Source organism: Centruroides sculpturatus, unplaced genomic scaffold, assembly GCF_000671375.1.
Source record: "Centruroides sculpturatus isolate CEXI.00-Female unplaced genomic scaffold, Cexi_2.0 scaffold869, whole genome shotgun sequence".
Classification (NCBI taxonomy): domain Eukaryota; kingdom Metazoa; phylum Arthropoda; class Arachnida; order Scorpiones; family Buthidae; genus Centruroides; species Centruroides sculpturatus.
Window position 1 is genome coordinate 25,811 of NW_019385031.1, and position 22,821 is coordinate 48,631.

Below are 22,821 nucleotides of genomic sequence, written 5' to 3' on the forward strand. Positions count from 1 at the left end.
CGAAAATAATAATTTTCGTGAACTATTATTACTTAAGTATGTAAAAATTTATTACATTTCCTGTTGTACGAGGGTTTTACCCAATTCTCGAACCGTGTCAGAGTGAATCCGTGCTATAAAAGTACCGTGTTATACGGGGGATGGTACCAATTCTCAAACCGTGTTAGAGTGAATCCGTACTATAGAAGTGCCGTGTTATACGGGGGTTACCTGTATTATTATCATTCATTTTATTCAGTTCATTATCAGATATATTAATTATTTAAATATAATTTAGTAATTATATTTTTATTTTATAATATTGATAATATTAATCGTTACCTAAATTGAATAATTTTTGAATATTTATTGAAATATAAAGATTCCCTCATAGGGAAATTGTGAACAACTTGGTTTACAAATGTTATTAAGAAAAGACAATTTACAAATAAAAAATTATTGAATGAATAAGAATAAAGGCATTAAAAACATATTTCTTTAATATATTAAAAGCACAAGAGAAAAACTAATTTTTTTTTTCATATCTTTAGTAAAAAAACAAGTTACTGAAGTAAACAATCATCAATAATTTAAACTAAAAAAGTCACATAGAAATTATTTTTTTCTTTAAGAAAAGTAATTATTTCAGATTTTATAGTTTTACTGGTATTACAGTACCAAGAGAGATGCAACCATTATTATTATATATGATACTTACTAGCATTAACAATAATCCATAGATCACAAATCCGGCCCACCAAGCTCCTACCCACCTTGGGTGACCAGGATAGATACCAGGAGGTACTGTATTGAAAAGGATGGAATTTTCATGGACAGAAAGCAGATATCCTCCTAGCAGAAATCCACAAACCAAACCAAATGCTACCATACTATACATACACCCTTTAAAAAATAAAAAAATTACTAATGGCAATCTGCGGTTGTTTCTAATACAGTTGTAAAAGGTAGTCATCTAAACAAAGTTGTTTATCCTGCTATAGTAGGTGATTGTCTCTTGTTTTCCGTAAATTACCTGTATTTATAATATTTTTTTATTTTTTTGTCTTTGACACTTTTCAGAGGTTTGGCTGTAGATAATTATTTTCAAATATTTGTAACGGATGTATTTACTTTGATCATTTAACATATTTAATTTAATAAATTGCTTAAAGTAATTAAGCTTCTATTGATAAATGTTTGATGAATATACTTTTCTTATTTAATGATATTAGACACATCATTAGAGCAAATTTTTTTTATTAACAATAAGATACATTTTCAGGAATTTAGGAAAATTTAACATGACAGACTTATTATTATGTATTTGTATACGTGATATAAATAATATAATATTCTATCCAATTATACAATGATTATATAAGGCATAAAATATTAAATTCGTTAAATTAAACTTTTCTAACTTCATCGCAGCTAAATTTATTACACATAATAAAACTTGGAGAAAGTTTTATTANCTAAAAATTAATAATAATAATAAATATCTGTAGCTAATCTGTTATTTAATAATTGATTTTTGTGCACTTTAAAATTGTGTCAAATAGGTTCTTAGAACATTTTAATAGTCAATCAGAAAACATTAACAATACAAAAATATTCTTAGACATTCTTAAAAGATATTATAGCAAAAAACATGAAAACTCAAGACATAAATTACAGTAATTAACTATGTTCCATAAAAATATATAATTAAATGAAACAACTTGCATCTCTTTCTAATATACTTCTAGTTTTTCTTACAAATATTAATATATTTCCATGTGTCAGAAGCAAGATAGTTTATTCTTGTCAATATTAACAACTGTTATAGTGATAAGCAACCAAAACTGAACTAGGAATCATGGTAAACAAAAATACACCTGATCCTTATATAATGTATTTTTGAATATTGTCTGATATGTCAATATATCTGGGAAACCATAAAATCATATATTTCCATATGATAAAAACTGGCATGCCAGTTTTTCTCAGGGAATGCAGGTTTAAGTGAGGTTATACTATCTCTTTCTAGAGAATGTATTAAATAAACAAATGAGTTACACATGTAAAAAGGCATGAGTTTTTATTCTAAAACTGTGAAACTGTCAGAATCACATCCAAAACTACAATATGTTTAATTTCTTCATTCTGTCTTCTTTCTAACAATGTAAAATAATACTGTAGAACAGTGGTTCCCAACCTTTTTTCATTAGCGTACCCCGTGACATGTCATATCTCTAGATTGTACCCCTCATTTAAGAAATTTAGTGAGTAATCGTATTGTTAATTTTACNTCATGATGCATTCAAATTCTAATGTGTCTTTTTACTTTCATGCAATAACTAGGATACATGAGGAGAATAGCTATATTAAATAAGGTCAGTTAGTTAGTGTCCGACCTTTGTCCCATTGCATATCTTATCTAGAAACACTTTTACTTTGACCTATTTGTAAAATTGATAATGCCAATATTCTTATTTCAAGAACAGCACATTATAATATCTGCTTTTGCATGGGATGACTTGAAGCAAGAATCATCTTATTACTTCCTACTCATGTCTACGAAGTAAATTTTGGATTTTTCCTTTTCAACAGGCTACATGCTCTTCATGGTCAATTGTTTTCAAGTCAATCAACAATTATTTATTTATGCCATTTATTAGTGGACAGAATATACCAACAAATAAGCATTTTTAGCTGACTTTCAGTCATAAAATCAAAGATATGTAAGTTGTGTTACATTACAGGAGTACTGTACAGAAAAATAAAGTGTGCTTTATGTTTATATCAAATAAATTCTAAAAATTAATTAGGACATCTTAGAACTTGAATGTACCTCATATGAAATGATACTTTTAGAAATTTTAAACCCAACTGCAATTTTGATGTTTCTATCAATTAATTACATTTATATGTATATATTATCTGATAAAAAATAATTATAAAACATTAAATAAAATTGAATATTTGATTAATATGAGATATTGAATAAAATATACTTTGGATATATTTATTCATAATAAAACATGATTTATTCATTTAGATATAAAATTACCTGCATTATAAATTTGTAAAAGGAAAAAAACTCTTCTCTAATATACATATTTCAAAAAGCATGTGTTTGTCTTATTTCAATTTTGGTTTCAAAATAAAACTATAAAAACTTATTTTGGATGATTTCAATTTGGCCTAATTGCCAATAAAGTTGTCATTAATTTGTAATTTTAAAGCACATATTAATAAAAATAAAAATTTTAAAATTTTAATTTTATTACAAATACAGGGTGATTCATGTAGAATACCCATTCATTAACACCGTATCATATTTATATCAAATAAATGCTGAGAAATAAATTAGGACACCTTAGAGCTTAAATGTACAGTACTTCATATGAAATGATACTTTTAGAAATTTTCAACCCAATGGCAATTATAAAACATGTGTGATCAAAAGCAGATCAAACTTGCTATATAAATATTGCCTTTCCACATCCCTACTACATGCATGTGTAATTTGCCACTTTTGATTTAGGTGGGTATTGAGTAGTAATCATTTTCTTAAAACAAGGCATCTCATGGTTGTTTATGACACGTTGCTCTCCTCTGTAGGAGTGTATATGTTCTTGGTGAAAACTGCTGGAATATTGTTATATGGATGTTCGGTGACAGACATTCTAGAGAAAATGACATGTCAATTGGCCAAGAAGTTAAGAAAGACAAGTTCTATTTTGGACAAACACAGTAAACTTTGGTAACCAATGTATGAAGAGACAATGTATAACAGAACAGAAGTTATGTCTTGAATAAATCATTACATATAAGGAAATCAGGTATTCATACATTTGTGAACAGTCTACCAAGAAGACAAAAATAGAGCTACACAGAATAACAGCCTTACACTAATTGCAAGAACTAGACAAGGAAAAGAGAATTCAGTGCTGTAAATGATTCCAGAAATTTGTTCATGATAATCCATACTCTAAATCAAATGGTACATGTGACAGCCGAATAAATGTAACCTCGCACTGAATCTGAAAATCCAGGTGGCACTATAAAAACATGTAGGTCATCCACCATATTCTTTTTCTCTCTCTCGGCTACACTATGCACAATGAATGAATGTTCTGTACCGATGCATGCTTGTAACTGATTGAGCTTAACTCAATAAGTGTAAAACAAAATTTTGTACATGATTATAAATAAATTTTCATAGTGAGATATAAAGCTTTGGTTATTTTATAAAATCAACAAACACTCAAGTGGTGCATCAGCCACCACAGTACAGATGAAACATTTTTCTATTCTTTAGATATATAAGTTCTCAAAATTTGAGAATCTGATGTGACATAAATTTGCACACAATAATGAAACAGTATTATTGCCAAAAAAAAATCAGCATACAATGCAAAATCACAACTAAAAGAATCATTGGTCCTATGTTTTGCTTACCCATCTTAACCTTCACTAAATTTGTGAAACAGCTGGACAACAATATAATAATACAAGGCTATTTCTAACAGGATGGAGTAAACATTGCACATGTCACAGGAATCTACATGAGTTATCCATAGTTTCTTCTAAAACATCTCAAAAACCTGTAGATTTCTCAATCATCAGACTTTATATTTCCAGATTTCAGAGATTTTGAAAGACAATGTATAGAAATAAACCTTGCAAAATAGAAACTCTGAAACAACACCAACTAGAGGTTGTCAATATTCTAACAAACATTCTGTGGTGAACTGAAGTAATATGGAATGTTATGGCAACTGTGTCTAGTGTAGGACTACAGCAGCATTTCAAACACTACATTCACCTTGATTCTGGGGATGTTTCACACTATTTTAATTTCATTTAGTCTATGCATTTACGAATTATAGGTTTCAATAATTTGAGTGTTCTATATGAATCACCTTGTGTAATAAATTGTTATACTATACAAACAGAAAATGAATTTTATATTAATTAGTAAAGCATTTTTTACTCAAAAGCTTATTTTATTATTAATTTTGTAACAACCATTTGAAAATTTTTCTAATTTTTTTTTTCAATTTGTTCTTAAGAAAAATGATGATTAAAAAGTGTTCATTAAGGAGTAAAACTTGAAGAAATACAACAAATAATTTCCATGAAACATTTGTTGTAATTTTTCAATATTATTTTCACTTTTTCATTTATTTTTAAATTTCAAAACTTTGATTTCAATTACATATAGTAACAAATTTAATCACAGTGAAATCATAGTAAACATTAATCAAAATCATAACTTTAAATATACTGACCTATATAGAGTGAGGAACTTTCTTTCTTAACATGATCATCAATGTATGTTATTCCTAGAGTAAAAATTGGTGAGCCTCCACAACCAATCAATATTTGAGCTAGCATAAATATCATTATATACAGTACATTGGAGGACCTGCCTTCAATACATAACTTTGGATCGGTTTCAGCAGCTGGTGGATTCAAAAAGTGGCTAAAAAACGTATCAAGAAAGATTAGGAATCAATATTTTTGTTTAAAAAGGTAATAGAGATTTTAATATATATAAAATTACCTGCATTATAAATTTGTAAAAGGAAAAAAACTCTTCTCTAATATACATATTTCAAAAAGCATGTGTTTGTCTTATTTCAATTTTGGTTTCAAAATAAAACTATAAAAACTTATTTTGGATGATTTCAATTTGGCCTAATTGCCAATAAAGTTGTCATTAATTTGTAATTTTAAAGCACATATTAATAAAAATAAAAATTTTAAAATTTTAATTTTATTACAAATACAGGGTGATTCATGTAGAATACCCATTCATTAACACCGTATCATANAAATTTTGTCATAAAATATTTATTTTTTATCTGAACAAACAAAATCTCATCAGAAATTAAATTAAAAGTATAGTACTATCTCAGTAATCCAACATATATGGGACTAGAACAGTGTCAGATTAAGAAGATTGCTGGATTATTGGAAGTAAGATGAATTAAATAGTTAATTATTCAGAAAGAAAACATTTGTTTATTTGCATGATATTAATATATTGTATTAATCAAAAGCATACGTAGAATAGCAATAAAATATGAAGCAATTATATGTTATTGTATATTAGAGTTTTCAAATTAATCACCAATTCTTCTAAAAAATTTTCAATTGTTTTCTGCTATTATGCCATCTGACCATGCTGCCATCACCAATATAATCAGTGTTACAAGTTAGTGAATTCCCCACTAAATTTAGTGGAAAATTAAAGTGACTGAGGGAAATTTAGTGGAGAGGTTTAGTATTTTTGATAGGAAATTTTGGGGCAGGTAATCTGTACATTTTCACAGAGGTATGCAACATACCAAAAAACCAGCAAAATCAAAAGACCCCAAAATAAAATAAAAAATTTTTTTTTTAAATTAAAACATTCTGTTCCAGCTTTCATCTTAGTGTTCTAATTCTATATTCTTTTAATTGAACCTGACAATGTCCATTGTATCGTATATGGATGAAAAGTTGACTTTGCTGGTTTTTGATAAGTTGTGCAATACTGCTTATAGCTCTAACCATTATCTTTGCATATGATTTTGTTTATATTTACACACTATTGCATTTTAAAGGCACTGTACCTTTTTCAGCAGCCTAAGACAATGAGTCTAATAATCTGTAATAATGTGCCAAGCTCAGGATAGATACATTGCCATGTTTAGTGAAAACTAGAGTTTGAACTATCTTGTCTATAACTAGGCAACAATTCAGATAATATGGTATTTATAATTTAGCATTTCTTATCAAATAATTCTATTTATATGTATATGTATAAATTTACTTCCTGTATTATTTATCTTCAGTTTTAAAGCAAATTTTATATAGAATTAATAATTAAATAAACATGTGCCTTGGTACTTTGAACAACTTTAACTTCAGATGCATTCAAATGCAAAATTTGACAAAAATTTGGAGTTTCAAATTGCATATGCAATGTAAAAATGCATTTGAAGCATAATGCAATCTATTGTGTGTCCAAGTGGTCTCCTGCTTTTACCTTATGCTCATATGTTTTCAGTGCTTTTTTTGCTTTATTTTTTATGGTTATTTATACTGTATTATGTGCTATTTGTCAATTTTTAGCAATTTCTTCCTGCAATTTTCTTTGTTGATATCTTTTGGACTCCCCCAACATTTTGTATCCTTTATTTCAAAATTTTCAAACAGAACTTTTTAAACCACATTTAATATGTTCAAAGTTTAGGAGCATCTTTCTCATATACAATATGAAATTTTTTTACTGTTTGTATGGTGTTACATCCTTTTCAAAACTCAAAGCATAATATGCTTAATATGCTTTTTATCCAAAGACATTATAACTTGATTTTTCAAACAAAATGTGAAGTGAAAAGTTTAAAGTAAGCTTCTAAACAAAGAATAAAATCTCACATTATCTATAATTATTATATTTCGTAACTGTTATATTTAAATCATACATCTATGTTAAGATGCCAAAATCCAGTGTGCGACCAGTAAATGCAATTTTCATTTATTATACAGTATTTACATATTTTATTTACGATTTTTGTGTTTTAATTTATTTTTGGGGGAGAAAATGGATTTTTCCCCCCAATCCATTTTCAACTTATTTTATTATTTTTTTACCTAAAAACAAAATACATTACATATTTGCAAGTAACATATTTTTGTACTGCTTTTTAAATTTAATACCTCTTACCATTATGAGTTTTTTATTCATGAAGCTGAATTAAATATTCAAGAAACTAATATTCTATGATAATTGAGCTTGAAACATTTAATTAAATGTAACTCCCACAGAACTTTCCCTCATTTTGCAATCATCATTTATTATTATTATAATTAATTCCTGTTAAGTTTTCTTAATAGAAATTTCTGTTATAATTCAATTCATTCTTCAGTGTCAATAATTAACTTGTCACATCCAAGTCATTTATTTATTGCTATGTTTATCCTATAGTATAATTATTAATTTAAAAAGTTTAAATAACTTTTTTCTACAATTTTTCCTAGAATTTGTTGACGGTTCAAATTACAAATAACAAAATCATTTTTATATTATTGAAGAAAATAATTGCAAATCTAATCAAAAATAGATAAATTTCTCAAATGTACAAAATACAAATGTGAGTTTTCTGAATTTTATTTTATTTTTTACAATAGGTATTCAATATCATTATTATTTTATTTTAAAATTGATTCATATTCATATATTTTTTCTACCATGTGTGCACTAAGAGAGTGAGAGCATTGGGTGTAAGTTTATGAAACCAAGGAATGGTGGCTCAAAAAAAGTTTGGGAATCACTGATTTAGTGGAATAATCAAAACTTCTCACCTGGGATGACCTGCAGAAAGTGACTGTACAGAAGCAGTAGCCATATGACAAGTGTTCTCATCAAAATAAGAGAGATTTTGCTTTTTCCAATTCAATGAAGATGCAGTTTGGTCAAGAAAATAAGGTAGTGCAAAAACCAATGATCCAATACCCATTACAATTATACCTATAAAAAAAAATAATCATAATCAATTCATATATACATGATTTAGTATTTTTATATACTTAAAACAATTTATAAAATTTAAAATTAAATCTTGTTATTACAATTTTTACAATTGACTGCATCTGCTTCTATACCAACTTTCAAAATTAATTAATTTCTAACTATACATATGTTAGGCTCAAAGACCAAAATTGCTCAATGAGCAAAAAAAATTACCACAACGCGAAATTCTCGTCACAGCAGTTATAAAAATGGCCACAATGCGTTATAAAAATGCTAACTCGCAGCAGTTATAAAAATGGCTAACTCAAAATGACCACAAAGCGAAATTCGTGTCATGGCTTTCATGATATTTGACCATTATGCATTGTGGTGATTAAGAAAAGTCATAACGCATTCTGAACGTTAGCTGATGCAACCACGATACAGGATCATATGATGCAGTGGTTTGTAACTTTAAAATATAGATTCTAGGCTCAAAACATTTTTACTTACAATTTTTAATGCCGAACAACATTAGTTCTACAAGTTTTCCTAGAAGTTTAATTTTCATACTTAAAAAAATTTCAAAGAAATAAAATTATATGGAGAAAAATACACATTTTTTTGTTTGTTTTGCTAAAAAGTGCTAAAGGTCTAACTACATATACTTGTAGGTGCTTGATATACAATAAAATAAAAATCAGCTGCTAAAGTTAAAAACCACTGTGCAACAGATTTATTATGGTTAAAAGCCACCACATGTTCTGGATGTTAACTAATAACGAGGTGATGATAAGAAAATTAAATCATAATGAAAAAGAAAGTTTTTTTATATTCAATCATCTTATATAAGCAGGTAACAAAATTATTCATCATATACAGAAATTTAACTTGGTTACTTTACAACATCATTTAATTATTCATGCGTTTTATGTTCTTTGAGCGACATTTGCATTTTTATCAGTACAGTATCTTTTACAGTGACATATTATAAACTTGCTATACTTCCAGATGTTAACATGGACGCTGAGCGAAGTGTTAATAAAGTTGAGGGTACGTCCTAAATGTTAATAAAGTTCTCTCAGAAATTTTAAATTCATTACGTGCATAAAGTCGATCAAGAAGACTTTCCTTGTTTCCTAACTGATAGAGACTTGATGGATTAATGCTCATAACAACAGCTAAAACATTTCTGGGAGCTGCATGTCCCCTATCAAAATTAAGCACCCTAACTAAAACAATCAAACCAATTTCAACTGCAGAAAATTACCCTAAATTGAGAAAACTCTGAGCTCAAGATCAAGCTTGAATAAAAAAAAAAAATAAGACGAACGATTCTATGATGCAGATCCCTGTACTATTATTGTGAAATAATAATCAGAACAATTCTTAATTCATTGTTTTTGAAAATTTTAATAACTAAAATGTCTTAGGATTTTTAGGCTTTATCTGAGGTATTAATTTACATCTAATATGGAGAGTGCCAATGGCTCAATGGCATGAATGTTAAAAAAACAAAATCGTACTTGGGTGTAATATACAGTAATACTTTGGTTTTCGTTGACTTTGGTTATCATTGGTTTTGGATTTTTCCAATTTTTTCAGATGGATTATGAACGAGAACTGAAGTATCACTGTACAGTGTATACCCATGTACTGTACCTAGCATCAATCTGCATTATTTCTTTAGCTTCTGTTGTCCTATCCTAAAACCCTCCATTTACAGGGATAAACAGAATTGTTTTAAGCTAAAACTTGGAACGATGAGTAATAGCACCAGAACACAGGATAGTTTTACCCTAGATTTATCCTAAATATAAGACTAACCGAAACATTACTCCGAGAGGTTGAAATTATTCTAGAAATGGCAACACTGGTCAAGAATGAACACAATACAAACTCCGCAAGTATTTGCAATGCACCCATTGACAAGTTACAAATCTATCATTCGTATCGTGGTTGCATCAGCTAATGTTCAGAACACATTATGGCTTTTCTTAATCACCACAACGCGTAGTGGTCAAATATCATAAAAGCCACGATGCGAATTTTGCTTTGTGGTTGTTTTGAGTTAGCCACAATGCATTGTGGCCATTTTTTTCGCTCAATGAGCGATTTCAGTCTTTGAGCCTAACACACATGTACATAAATACAACCTGGAAGAAAGCTGATGATTGAAATTTCTATAAGAACCTAACAAACTATCTGGACACATTTAAATTAATATTCCTTCTTAAATTCATTGTTGTTTTTTAAAAAACTTTTTACAAAATTTCTTTTAAATTATTAAAATCATATCAGGAAATTTTTTAAAATTATTTTTGTTACAATTAGAATGAAATATGAGAAACTACAATTGTGATCTAGAAAAATTNATTTTTTGGATTAAAAAATTAAATAAATGAATAGTTAAAAATTAAATTTGTTCCTCTGTGCAATTATCAAGTGGACACTGAGCTAAACCTAAAAGTATTTTTGTCATGTTAGTAAAAGATTCTTTTCAAGAAAAGAATCTTTTACTTAAAAAGAATCTTAAAAAAGAAAAGATTCTTTTTTAAGATTCTTTTCAAGAAAATTAGAAGCTAACATCAAGTTGTGTAGCATTAATTATTAAAAAAAGTATTAATGTAACAGAATTGTGTTTAGTTACAAATATTCAAGTTAAATTTAAAAAAATATTTACCTTATCAAATTTATAAAATATTTCTTTATAGTGAAATAGATACAATCTAAAATTACTCACTAAGCTGTTAAGTTTTATTTTTGATAGATTTAAGTGTTTGATACAAACAAAAAAATAATCATTAAAAAATTTCTGATTATGATATTTCAGTTTGGTACTGAATGCAACTTTACACATGATTAACTTTATATTGATATTTCTATTATTGTCTTATATATTTTTGTGTTTATATAATATATATACATAATGTGTGTGTTCATTACTAACTTAAAGATAAAACTGATTTTGAATAATGTGAGTTTGGAAGAATTTTTCAGCCCAAATAATTTTCAAAATCAAGGAATATCTTCCTATTTTCAACTAAGAGTATGACAGTATACAAAATAATTATGCTGAATAATTCCATTACAGTTTAGTGCATGAATTCTATTTTCAACATTTTACAGGATAATCCATTTGGATGGGAATAATTTGAAAGTTGTGTCATAATAAACACACTAGTTGTATGAAGTACAAATTTTTCCACAATGAAATAAAGCATGAATTTCATAGTATTCTAATAATATAATTAAAATATACCTTAATTCTTAACAATTGAAGCTATTTATTTATTTATTTATTTATTTATTTCTACAAGATCCTTTAATTTCTTAAACTACAGTTTTCTTTCTTGTATTTTCTTTTACTAAATCATAAATTAAGAAGTCATTCTTTTTTTATTATTTCAACTTACTTTGTTTATTTTGAAATAAATGAAAGTTATATTTAATATGTTTATAAAACTAAGTAATAACCATTTTTGACTGTATTAAAAAGCCATAATCAGACTGATTATTTTAATAAAATAAAGATTATTAAATAAATTTTAATTATTAAAATCCTAATAATCTGATGACCTTTCCTTTATTCCTTCAAAGCCTGAAAAAGTTATTTTAACACTTGCTTTTAAAAAAGTATTTAATTATAAATTTTATTAAGTCTGTGAATGGATTCTATTCTTTTATACTAAAACTAATCAATCTGATATTTTATTATAGTCAAAAATGTGTTATTTCAATAAAAATTCATTATTAAACAAGAATCTGATCTGTTATACTTGTGTATGTTCTCAAATTTAGAATTAATTTTCATTAATTTTATAATTATTTTTATATAATTATTAAAATAATTTAACCAACATTTTAATTTCATGCATTGGGCTGCAATTTTAAAAAATTGTAGACCTATAAATTCCCGCTGTCGTCCCTTTATCTATCTTTTCTTAATCTCAAGAACAGTGTTAGATAATGAAATTCAAGACCAGATATGGAAACCTTAGGGGCAGGAGATCCCAATTAACTATAAATGAACTACCAATTTGCACTGAAAGTCACATTATTTCAATTCAAAACTTTTTCTCTGAAAGGAGTTAAATAGATGACTAGCACAACTCCATTGCTAACAGAAAAGCATGATGTACAGGGAAAAGACACTACTAATTTGAGGTGAAGAGACCATATTTTAAATTAAATAAATTAAAAATATGATTAAAAACTTCAGCACAACACGTTAAAACTTATAAATATCTTTTGAAATATTACTAATTTAATGGCCTGGGTTTACGCATATCATTTTAATATTTGCTTTCAATCTATGTTATTAACTACAATTAAAAAAACCAGCAACAAGTGTGTAATTTTCCCAGCAAAAATATTTAAAATTGCATGTGATGCCATCTGTTTTATTTTATTAAAAAGCTTTTTTTATTATTAATTTTATAATAAAATGGGAACAGGCTTAATTTTGAAATTAGAGATGAATTTTACAAAGAACTGTAAATGTTAATAATGAGTAAAATCCAACTCCACTTAAGATATGACACATGCCCCCTCTATCACCCTCAACCTTTAACCACCAAAATCTAATAGTATTAATCCCCTAATACACAAACTTTCCTGCATAATTTCAAAAATTTGACAAAAGGCATAGGAATTATTAAGCTTCAAAGTGGGAGAACAAAATCATGCCCCCCAACACACACACACACACACACACACATTCAGGGAAAAAACCCCAAATTTTTTTTACATTTTTCAACATTTCAAGGTCCTGAGTCTAAAAATGTAATAATCTTGGGGGTCATATTTTGACTGATCACCATACTTTCCTTCTGTTATAACATCTGGAAAATTAAATTTTAAATGACATATTTATAAAAAATGTTTAAACTTAGAAAGATTTAATATTCTATAGCAAGTGTGATATATATTAAATTCAAATCTGATATAGAGAATAATTTAAATTATTAAATAAAATGTTAATATAAAATTTTTAAATTTAAAAGATTCTGGTTTAATATTTAAATTAAAAATTACCTTTGCCTATCCATACAGGAATGTGTCGATGACTTCCAAGATAACTAACAAAAATAATGGTCAACAAATTTCCAATTTCAAATGTGCTAGCAATTGCTCCTGAAGTTCGACTAGAGATATCAAACCTTTTTTCTATTGTAGTAATAACACTAAAATAATTACAGAATATTAATTTTTTTTAAATTCAATTTATACTGTTATCAAATTAATACTGATATTAATTAAATAATAAATTATTTCTCTTCATATTTGGTCTTTGTAATGTAATTACTTCAAAATTAGTTTTGTAATTATTAAATTTTCGGAACTTTTGNAGAGATGAGTTTTACAAAGAACTGTAAATGTTAATAATGAGTAAAATCCAACTCCACTTAAGATATGACACATGACCCCTCTATAACCCTCAACCTTTAACCACCAAAATCTAATAGTATTAATCCCCTAATACACGAACTTTCCTGCATAATTTCAAAAATTTGACAAAAGGCATAGGAATTATTAAGCTTCAAAGTGGGAGAACAAAATCATGCCCCCCCAACACACACCCCCCCAAACATTCAGGGAAAAAAACCCAAATTTTTTTTACATTTTTCAACATTTCAAGGTCCTGAGTCTAAAAATGTAATAATCTTGGGGGTCATATTTTGACTGATCACCATACTTTCCTTCTGTTATAACATCTGGAAAATTAAATTTTAAATGACATATTTATAAAAAATGTTTAAACTTAGAAAGATTTAATATTCTATAGCAAGTGTGATATATATTAAATTCAAATCTGATATAGAGAATAATTTAAATTATTAAATAAAATGTTAATATAAAATTTTTAAATTTAAAAGATTCTGGTTTAATATTTAAATTAAAAATTACCTTTGCCTATCCATACAGGAATGTGTCGATGACTTCCAAGATAACTAACAAAAATAATGGTCAACAAATTTCCAATTTCAAATGTGCTAGCAATTGCTCCTGAAGTTCGACTAGAGATATCAAACCTTTTTTCTATTGTAGTAATAACACTAAAATAATTACAGAATATTAATTTTTTTTAAATTCAATTTATACTGTTATCAAATTAATACTGATATTAATTAAATAATAAATTATTTCTCTTCATATTTGGTCTTTGTAATGTAATTACTTCAAAATTAGTTTTGTAATTATTAAATTTTCGGAACTTTTGAATTATTTATAATTAAATATATTTACTTTAAATAGTTTTATTTTTCTTTTCTATTTATTTTCCATTACATCAAATTTATTAATTAGCAAAAAGTTATGTCAATATTAAATAATTTGCATTTTCAAGATAACAAAATCTTAATAACACATACATGGCTATATAAATGTATTTATATTTAAATATATTTGTATAAATATTTATAAATGCAAACCTTTACCATGCATATTTTTCTTTCCATCTTCAAGAAAAATGTACATACATAAGACAGACAAATCAGTCAAAACATTTTAGACTAATAATATTTGAGTATGTTACACTCAGGTTAACAAGTTACATTGATTTTTCAGAAAAGCTCCTCTACTTAAAATTATATTTTTTTTTTTTTTTTGAAAATTTTTGTTTGCCCAGAAACTGTCAAACTTTATTTTCAATCCATCAAAAAGTTATGCCATTCAAAAATGTGTTACTGACAAATTATTTATATACTTAAAGATGATGAACAAATTGAATATCATTGAATACTTAACCCCTTGTGTGATAAAGAAAAATTTCATATTGCTATTCAAAATATTTATCATCTGTCTTGATAAAATATCTGGATGCTATCTAGACTTATTATACTGTAGAACTTGAACTTATATTAACAAATAACATTGTTACATATTAAATATCACCATCTGTGATAGATGCAGTGACAGGTTTTTCATCTTAATAATTATATCATGTTTATGTAAAATATTTTAAATGTTTATCATTAACACAAATTCATAATACATGTAAACACAATTAAATTTATAAACATATCAAAAAAGTTTGAGTATTCTATATATAAACTTTAAAAAATTTATGAAATATTTTCAAATAGAAATGTGTGTTCTAAAGTTTACATCAAGTTTTTCTTAGTCTCATGTAAAGAGATTCACATGTTAACTTATTGCCTTACTTTTCACTTTACACGATTTCATTATTTAAAATGAAATTTACAAGTGACACAGTTAATTCTATCTAAACACTTAAAAGTTATTTATTAAAATTTATTTACAATGAATGTAGAGATCAATTTCCACAATCATCCTCAGTAAAAGTAAAATCGATAAGAAATAGTCCTAAACGAAAATTTTTAAATGTATCAATGACTGTGTGTATTAAAAAAAATGACTGCCATAATAATTAGTAATGTAGAAATAAAGACTGGCTTTGATCATATCATGATTTTCACAAATCACATTGATGAAATAGATGTTCTTTGATTTGAAATGTTGTTTTGTCTTGCTTTTTTTAATATATAAAATTGTTATCAGATAACATATATTTTAAAAATTATTTTGAAGACTATTAAAACTACATCTCATTTAAAAAAAAATGTATTACTATCCAAAAAGTTCAGAAAATTTGTCTATATTAAATCTGTATCTAGTCTGCATGCTAAGTAATTTTTTAAAAATAAATATTTAACTCAATATTATTCATCAAAAATTTTTATGAATTATTAAATATGCATATTTAATAAGCTTTTATAATATTAATATCATAATATAAAACATTTTTAAAAACTAAATGTAAATGATCTTATTATATGTTCCATGCATATTTCATACAATCTGTGGTTATAAGATCATTAAATTTTTCATACAACTTCACTAATTATATTCAAATATTCAATTTACATATTAAAAATACAAACCTATTGAAGTAACCTGAAGAAAGAGCTTGTTGTAATGTAACTAGCAAGCAAGCAAGGAAAACAAAAACTCGAATACTAGCAAACCGTTGCATACATCTTGGACGGAAAGACAGGATGCCACATTCACGAAAATCTGAATATTCTGAAATAAATATATGTCAGTTAATGAAGCAATTAAGAATTTTATTTTTCAAGTATCTTTGATTAACAACAACTATCTTGTAAATATTAACATATAAATTGCCAAATTAAAAAGAAAATGTTTAAATATAAAAAATCAAATTTTAATGTATAAACAGTTTAACCAAAACATATTTATGGAAAGTTTTAATATTCATCAATATAATGTCAAATACGGTGTTTATTGTGAAAAAAAATTTAGATTAGAAAAGAAAAAAATTATATATCTTCAAAAATGTATTAAAACAATTAATTTATATGTCATTGATCAAAAGAAAAAATTTATCTAACAAGTAATTTGTATGTCAATTTATAGTGTTAGTAATATTTAATCTAAAGATGAAAATATATAGCCATACAATCTACCAAATATTTTCAGATTTTCAGTCTGTAATAAAATTTGTGATTACTAAAATTATACTGATGTGGGTCACAAGATCCTACAGGTATGTATATGGACTACAAACCTGATTTATGGGGTCAGAGTCCAACAATTTAATTTTTAGTAGTTTATTACCACCCTGGCAGTGATTAATAGTGGCTTTAACTTGGAAAGATAACCTGTGACTATCTGGTAATATTCCTCCCCCTTCCAAGTCAAGGAGATAGAGGTGTAAGTCCATTTCTTTGGAAGCTGACATGGCACAAGAGGAAATACAAAGCATATAGGAAAAGAATGATCAAGAATAAGCTACTATGGTGAAAGAGAGAAGGCAGAGAAATGANTTTTTTTTGAAAATTTTTGTTTGCCCAGAAACTGTCAAACTTTATTTTCAATCCATCAAAAAGTTATGCCATTCAAAAATGTGTTACTGACAAATTATTTATATACTTAAAGATGATGAACAAATTGAATATCATTGAATACTTAACCCCTTGTGTGATAAAGAAAAATTTCATATTGCTATTCAAAATATTTATCATCTGTCTTGATAAAATATCTGGATGCTATCTAGACTTATTATACTGTAGAACTTGAACTTATATTAACAAATAACATTGTTACATATTAAATATCACCATCTGTGATAGATGCAGTGACAGGTTTTTCATCTTAATAATTATATCATGTTTATGTAAAATATTTTAAATGTTTATCATTAACACAAATTCATAATACATGTAAACACAATTAAAGTTATAAACATATCAAAAAAGTTTGAGTATTCTATATATAAACTTTAAAAAATTTATGAAATATTTTCAAATAGAAATGTGTGTTCTAAAGTTTACATCAAGTTTTTCTTAGTCTCATGTAAAGAGATTCACATGTTAACTTATTGCCTTACTTTTCACTTTACACGATTTCATTATTTAAAATGAAATTTACAAGTGACACAGTTAATTCTATCTAAACACTTAAAAGTTATTTATTAAAATTTATTTACAATGAATGTAGAGATCAATTTCCACAATCATCCTCAGTAAAAGTAAAATCGATAAGAAATAGTCCTAAACGAAAATTTTTAAATGTATCAATGACTGTGTGTATTAAAAAAAATGACTGCCATAATAATTAGTAATGTAGAAATAAAGACTGGCTTTGATCATATCATGATTTTCACAAATCACATTGATGAAATAGATGTTCTTTGATTTGAAATGTTGTTTTGTCTTGCTTTTTTTAATATATAAAATTGTTATCAGATAACATATATTTTAAAAATTATTTTGAAGACTATTAAAACTACATCTCATTTAAAAAAAAATGTATTACTATCCAAAAAGTTCAGAAAATTTGTCTATATTAAATCTGTATCTAGTCTGCATGCTAAGTAATTTTTTAAAAATAAATATTTAACTCAATATTATTCATCAAAAATTTTTATGAATTATTAAATATGCATATTTAATAAGCTTTTATAATATTAATATCATAATATAAAACATTTTTAAAAACTAAATGTAAATGATCTTATTATATGTTCCATGCATATTTCATACAATCTGTGGTTATAAGATCATTAAATTTTTCATACAACTTCACTAATTATATTCAAATATTCAATTTACATATTAAAAATACAAACCTATTGAAGTAACCTGAAGAAAGAGCTTGTTGTAATGTAACTAGCAAGCAAGCAAGGAAAACAAAAACTCGAATACTAGCAAACCGTTGCATACATCTTGGACGGAAAGACAGGATGCCACATTCACGAAAATCTGAATATTCTGAAATAAATATATGTCAGTTAATGAAGCAATTAAGAATTTTATTTTTCAAGTATCTTTGATTAACAACAACTATCTTGTAAATATTAACATATAAATTGCCAAATTAAAAAGAAAATGTTTAAATATAAAAAATCAAATTTTAATGTATAAACAAAAACTCGAATACTAGCAAACCGTTGCATACATCTTGGACGGAAAGACAGGATGCCACATTCACGAAAATCTGAATATTCTGAAATAAATATATGTCAGTTAATGAAGCAATTAAGAATTTTATTTTTCAAGTATCTTTGATTAACAACAACTATCTTGTAAATATTAACATATAAATTGCCAAATTAAAAAGAAAATGTTTAAATATAAAAAATCAAATTTTAATGTATAAACAGTAACCAAAACATATTTATAGAAAGTTTTAATATTCATCAATATAATGTCAAATACGGTGTTTATTGTAAAAAAAAATTTAGATTAGAAAAGAAAAAAATTATATAACTTCAAAAATGTATTAAAACAATTAATTTATATGTCAGTGATCAAAAGAAAAAGTTTATCTAAAAAGTAATTTGTATGTCAATTTATAGTGTTAGTAATATTTAATCTAAAGATGAAAATATATAGCCATACAATCTACCAAATATTTTCAGATTTTCAGTCTGTAATAAAATTTGTGATTACTAAAATTATACTGATGTGGGTCACAAGATCCTACAGGTATGTATATGGACTACGAACCTGATTTATGGGGTCAGAGTCCAACAATTTAATTTTTAGTAGTTTATTACCACCCTGGCAGTGATTAATAGTGGCTTTAACTTGGAAAGATAACCTGTGACTATCTGGTAATATTCCTCCCCCTTCCAAGTCAAGGAGATAGAGGTGTAAGTCCATTTCTTTGGAAGCTGACATGGCACAAGAGGAAATACAAAGCATATAGGAAAAGAATGATCAAGAATAAGCTACTATGGTGAAAGAGAGAAGGCAGAGAAATGAGACATACATGATGCCAAACTCAAAGAAAAATGAACTATAAAGGTGGGCTCTCAAACAGTCTGGATATTACAGGAATCCAGATTTTTAAACTGTTAAACTGCTGTCACACATTGCTGGAGCAATCACTTTTTAATTGTATAGCTTTTGTATTCTTGATATTTATATATATATGTATTAAATAAATATATTTAAAAGTTTATACAGGTACACTTCATGAAATTAGGTAGACTAAAGTATCATGAACATATATAATCATTCATTGCAAATCAAGTTCAATAAGTAAAGAACATCTCCCATTTGACAGACACACACAAATGAAGATGAAAAGAATGGAAAAACTTCACTGGTGCAAAATTGATAGGATGTTATATAGAATCTGATCCAATAGTAATACAGCAATACCATATTTAGATATAAAATGTAAAGGCTGTATTGAAATAGAAATTCTGTATTAAAATTCTTAAAAACTTACTTGTAACGATTACAGAGAAAAAATGATAGAATTATAGCATCCCTTATCCACATTCCTATTTATTTTCCTGTAAAGGTGTTTCATCACATCATTTTCATAAAATTCTAATGAATATTCTACTTCATTCTTGCCATGAAAAGTTTGTAACCAAATTTGTCCTTTATAAATTTCATATGCTTTCATTGTACAATGTTATCATTTTCTATATCCCAATAATGAAAATCCCCTGTTTGTGTGGAGTATACTACAAAAATGCTTGCTTTTGCTGTCTTACTACAAAAATGCTTGCTGTCTTTATTTCATCTTTGCAATGGTATATGCATGTATGCTAGACAATCATATACATTTATATAACACTTAACTGTTAACATGATTTTTATGTAAATGAATTAACACTTTTATATAATTCAAATTATATGTTTAATTTCAATTATAACATTATAGTCATACATTATTCAAATCAGTATAATTTCTAAAACTTAGAAGTGGTGTAAAAAATAAAAAAATTAAAACAAAAACAAATTTATAAAAATAGTTAAAACAAAATTCAAAATCTGATAAATTGTGTTTTCTAAGAGATTTATATTATAAATCAAATATAATATTAGTCTAACCTTAGCATCCCTTTAGTATAACAAACACCATTATGTATATTATAAAGAAAAATTAATCACAGTATTTAATGTTAAAATCATCTACTTTAATAAATAACAAAGATTTGAATATTTTCAATATGTTCACAAATGTCATCTTCAAGAAGTTAGTTTTGAAACAACAATTTGTTAAACCCTCACATGCCAAATGGAAATAATTCAAAATATCCAATCAAATTCCTTTTTAAAAGGCACTAAAAATTAAGATGAAACAGATAAAAAAATACATAAATAAAATTAATGGAGCAAATTCAGAATCTTCCATTGGTTTGTTTATAGGCTTTAACTGCCTTATGGGCAAGATTTCCTCAAAAAAAGCTTTTTAGGATCAGATATACTTTTAAGTATGGTGACGACATTTCAATGTGGGCATATCCTTCTTCTGAAATGTATTTGGCAAGTTCAGTGCTGATGAAGTCTTTGTTGAAGGATGTTCACAAAGTTGATTTTTTATTTGTCTCAATGCTGCCCTTGGTGTTCACATAGTTGATTTTTTATTTGTCTCAATGCTGCCCTGAAGTAATAACAAACAGAACTTTGGATAGGTTGAAAGATTGGATTACTATAAATTCCAGAATGTTCTAAGAGTTCACAGGGTGTCCTATCTGTAACTATCAATACTAATCTTTTTATAGTAGTCGAAGGTAGTTGGTAGCAAATATTCATGCTGCCTAAAGAATGTAACAAGTTTTAAATTAACTCACAATATAAAATCCAGAAATGGGTTGTTTAACTTTCCCTGCAACATTTAAAGCTGCATGTATGGTGCCATCTGTTACAATAATTTATTATTAAAAACTTTTTACCATGTTTTTGTGGAATTACTGGCATGCTGCATAAAAGCAGGGGTTACCGCATGCCAGTTAAACTGCAATTAAAATATAAAATTGATCAGATTAGTTGTTAATTAAACATTAAAGAAAACATTTTTCCAACTACAATTGTAAGGAACCAAGTCTGAGCATTATTTTTAGTTACTTTTATTTTTGCTTTCATTCTATTTTTGTTTAGGGCTTATGTTTTGTTAGGATGAAGATTTCCTCACCAATCACCTTAGAAACTTAAAAATAGAAGATGAGAACCAACTCACCGACGAGCAGTGGCGTACCGTAGTGGGGGCGGCAGGGACGGCCCGCCCAGAGCGGCACTTTTTAGGAGGCGGCAAAATTTCACAATAAATAATAATATCTTGTAAAAATTTGAAACATCCTAATCTATACTTGCATCACGCCTACGATAGTGCTATCGTCCAGACAGTCCGGGAATCGGCTCGCCGGGTGAACTAGTGACTTTTTCATCCGAAGAGCTCCTGCGAAACCTGTTGACCTTTTTTTTCTTTTTTCTTTTGCTTGTACGATCCATTCGTGTTCATATACACCACTAATATCCAGTAGAACTATTTTAAACAGGTCGCTGCACTACCACTGAATTTTTCATTGCTTGTTCTGTGACAAAACTGAATTTTGGTCTTTTAAGTTGAAATACCTAAATAGGGAGGCGAAATTTTCCTCTGCCCTGGGCAGCTGACACCCACAGTACGCCACTGCTGACGAGAGAAAAGTGCCGTAGATAAAACTCGCGCACACTTGCACTCCCGAGCGGAAAAAAGTAAGTCTGCACCGAGAAAAGGGGGGAGACCCCACAAGCACAACTTAGGAACTTGCTAAACCTTAAAGAATAAAACATCCCGAAAATTGTCAAAATGAATAATGTAAAAGGTTAGCAATTATTGTCGGAAAATAGACTGCCAGGCAAATAGGAAAAGTTTATTGTTAGCAATAAGTATGTAAATGAGGGGAGTGATCTCATTCAGAATTGTGACATCACCTCACAGTATGAAGACCGAACCTCAAGTGAAGATGATCAAGTGGTGAGCTTCGTAGCAGCAAACGAGAGAGAATGGTGTCCGATAGGATAAAGTAAAGTAGTTTCAAGGCAATTTTGAAGTTATTCAATTTGTGGATCGAAGAT

General features: G+C 26.9%; 1 protein-coding gene across 1 annotated transcript in view; it reads right to left on the reverse strand.

Annotated features, from left to right (window-relative positions):
* LOC111633663 (solute carrier organic anion transporter family member 3A1-like) overlaps window positions 1-22,821 on the reverse strand; it is a gene marked incomplete at its 3' end in the record, with an annotated part of 56,797 nt that overhangs the window by 25,795 nt on the left and 8,181 nt on the right. The window contains exons 2-6 of the mRNA XM_023378270.1: window positions 18,588-18,729; window positions 14,381-14,529; window positions 8,323-8,488; window positions 5,259-5,452; window positions 698-882 (exon numbers count right to left, since the gene is read on the reverse strand). Of these exons, the coding sequence (XP_023234038.1) occupies window positions 698-882; window positions 5,259-5,452; window positions 8,323-8,488; window positions 14,381-14,529; window positions 18,588-18,729 (836 nt within the window). The remainder of the gene's footprint in view (window positions 1-697; window positions 883-5,258; window positions 5,453-8,322; window positions 8,489-14,380; window positions 14,530-18,587; window positions 18,730-22,821) is intronic.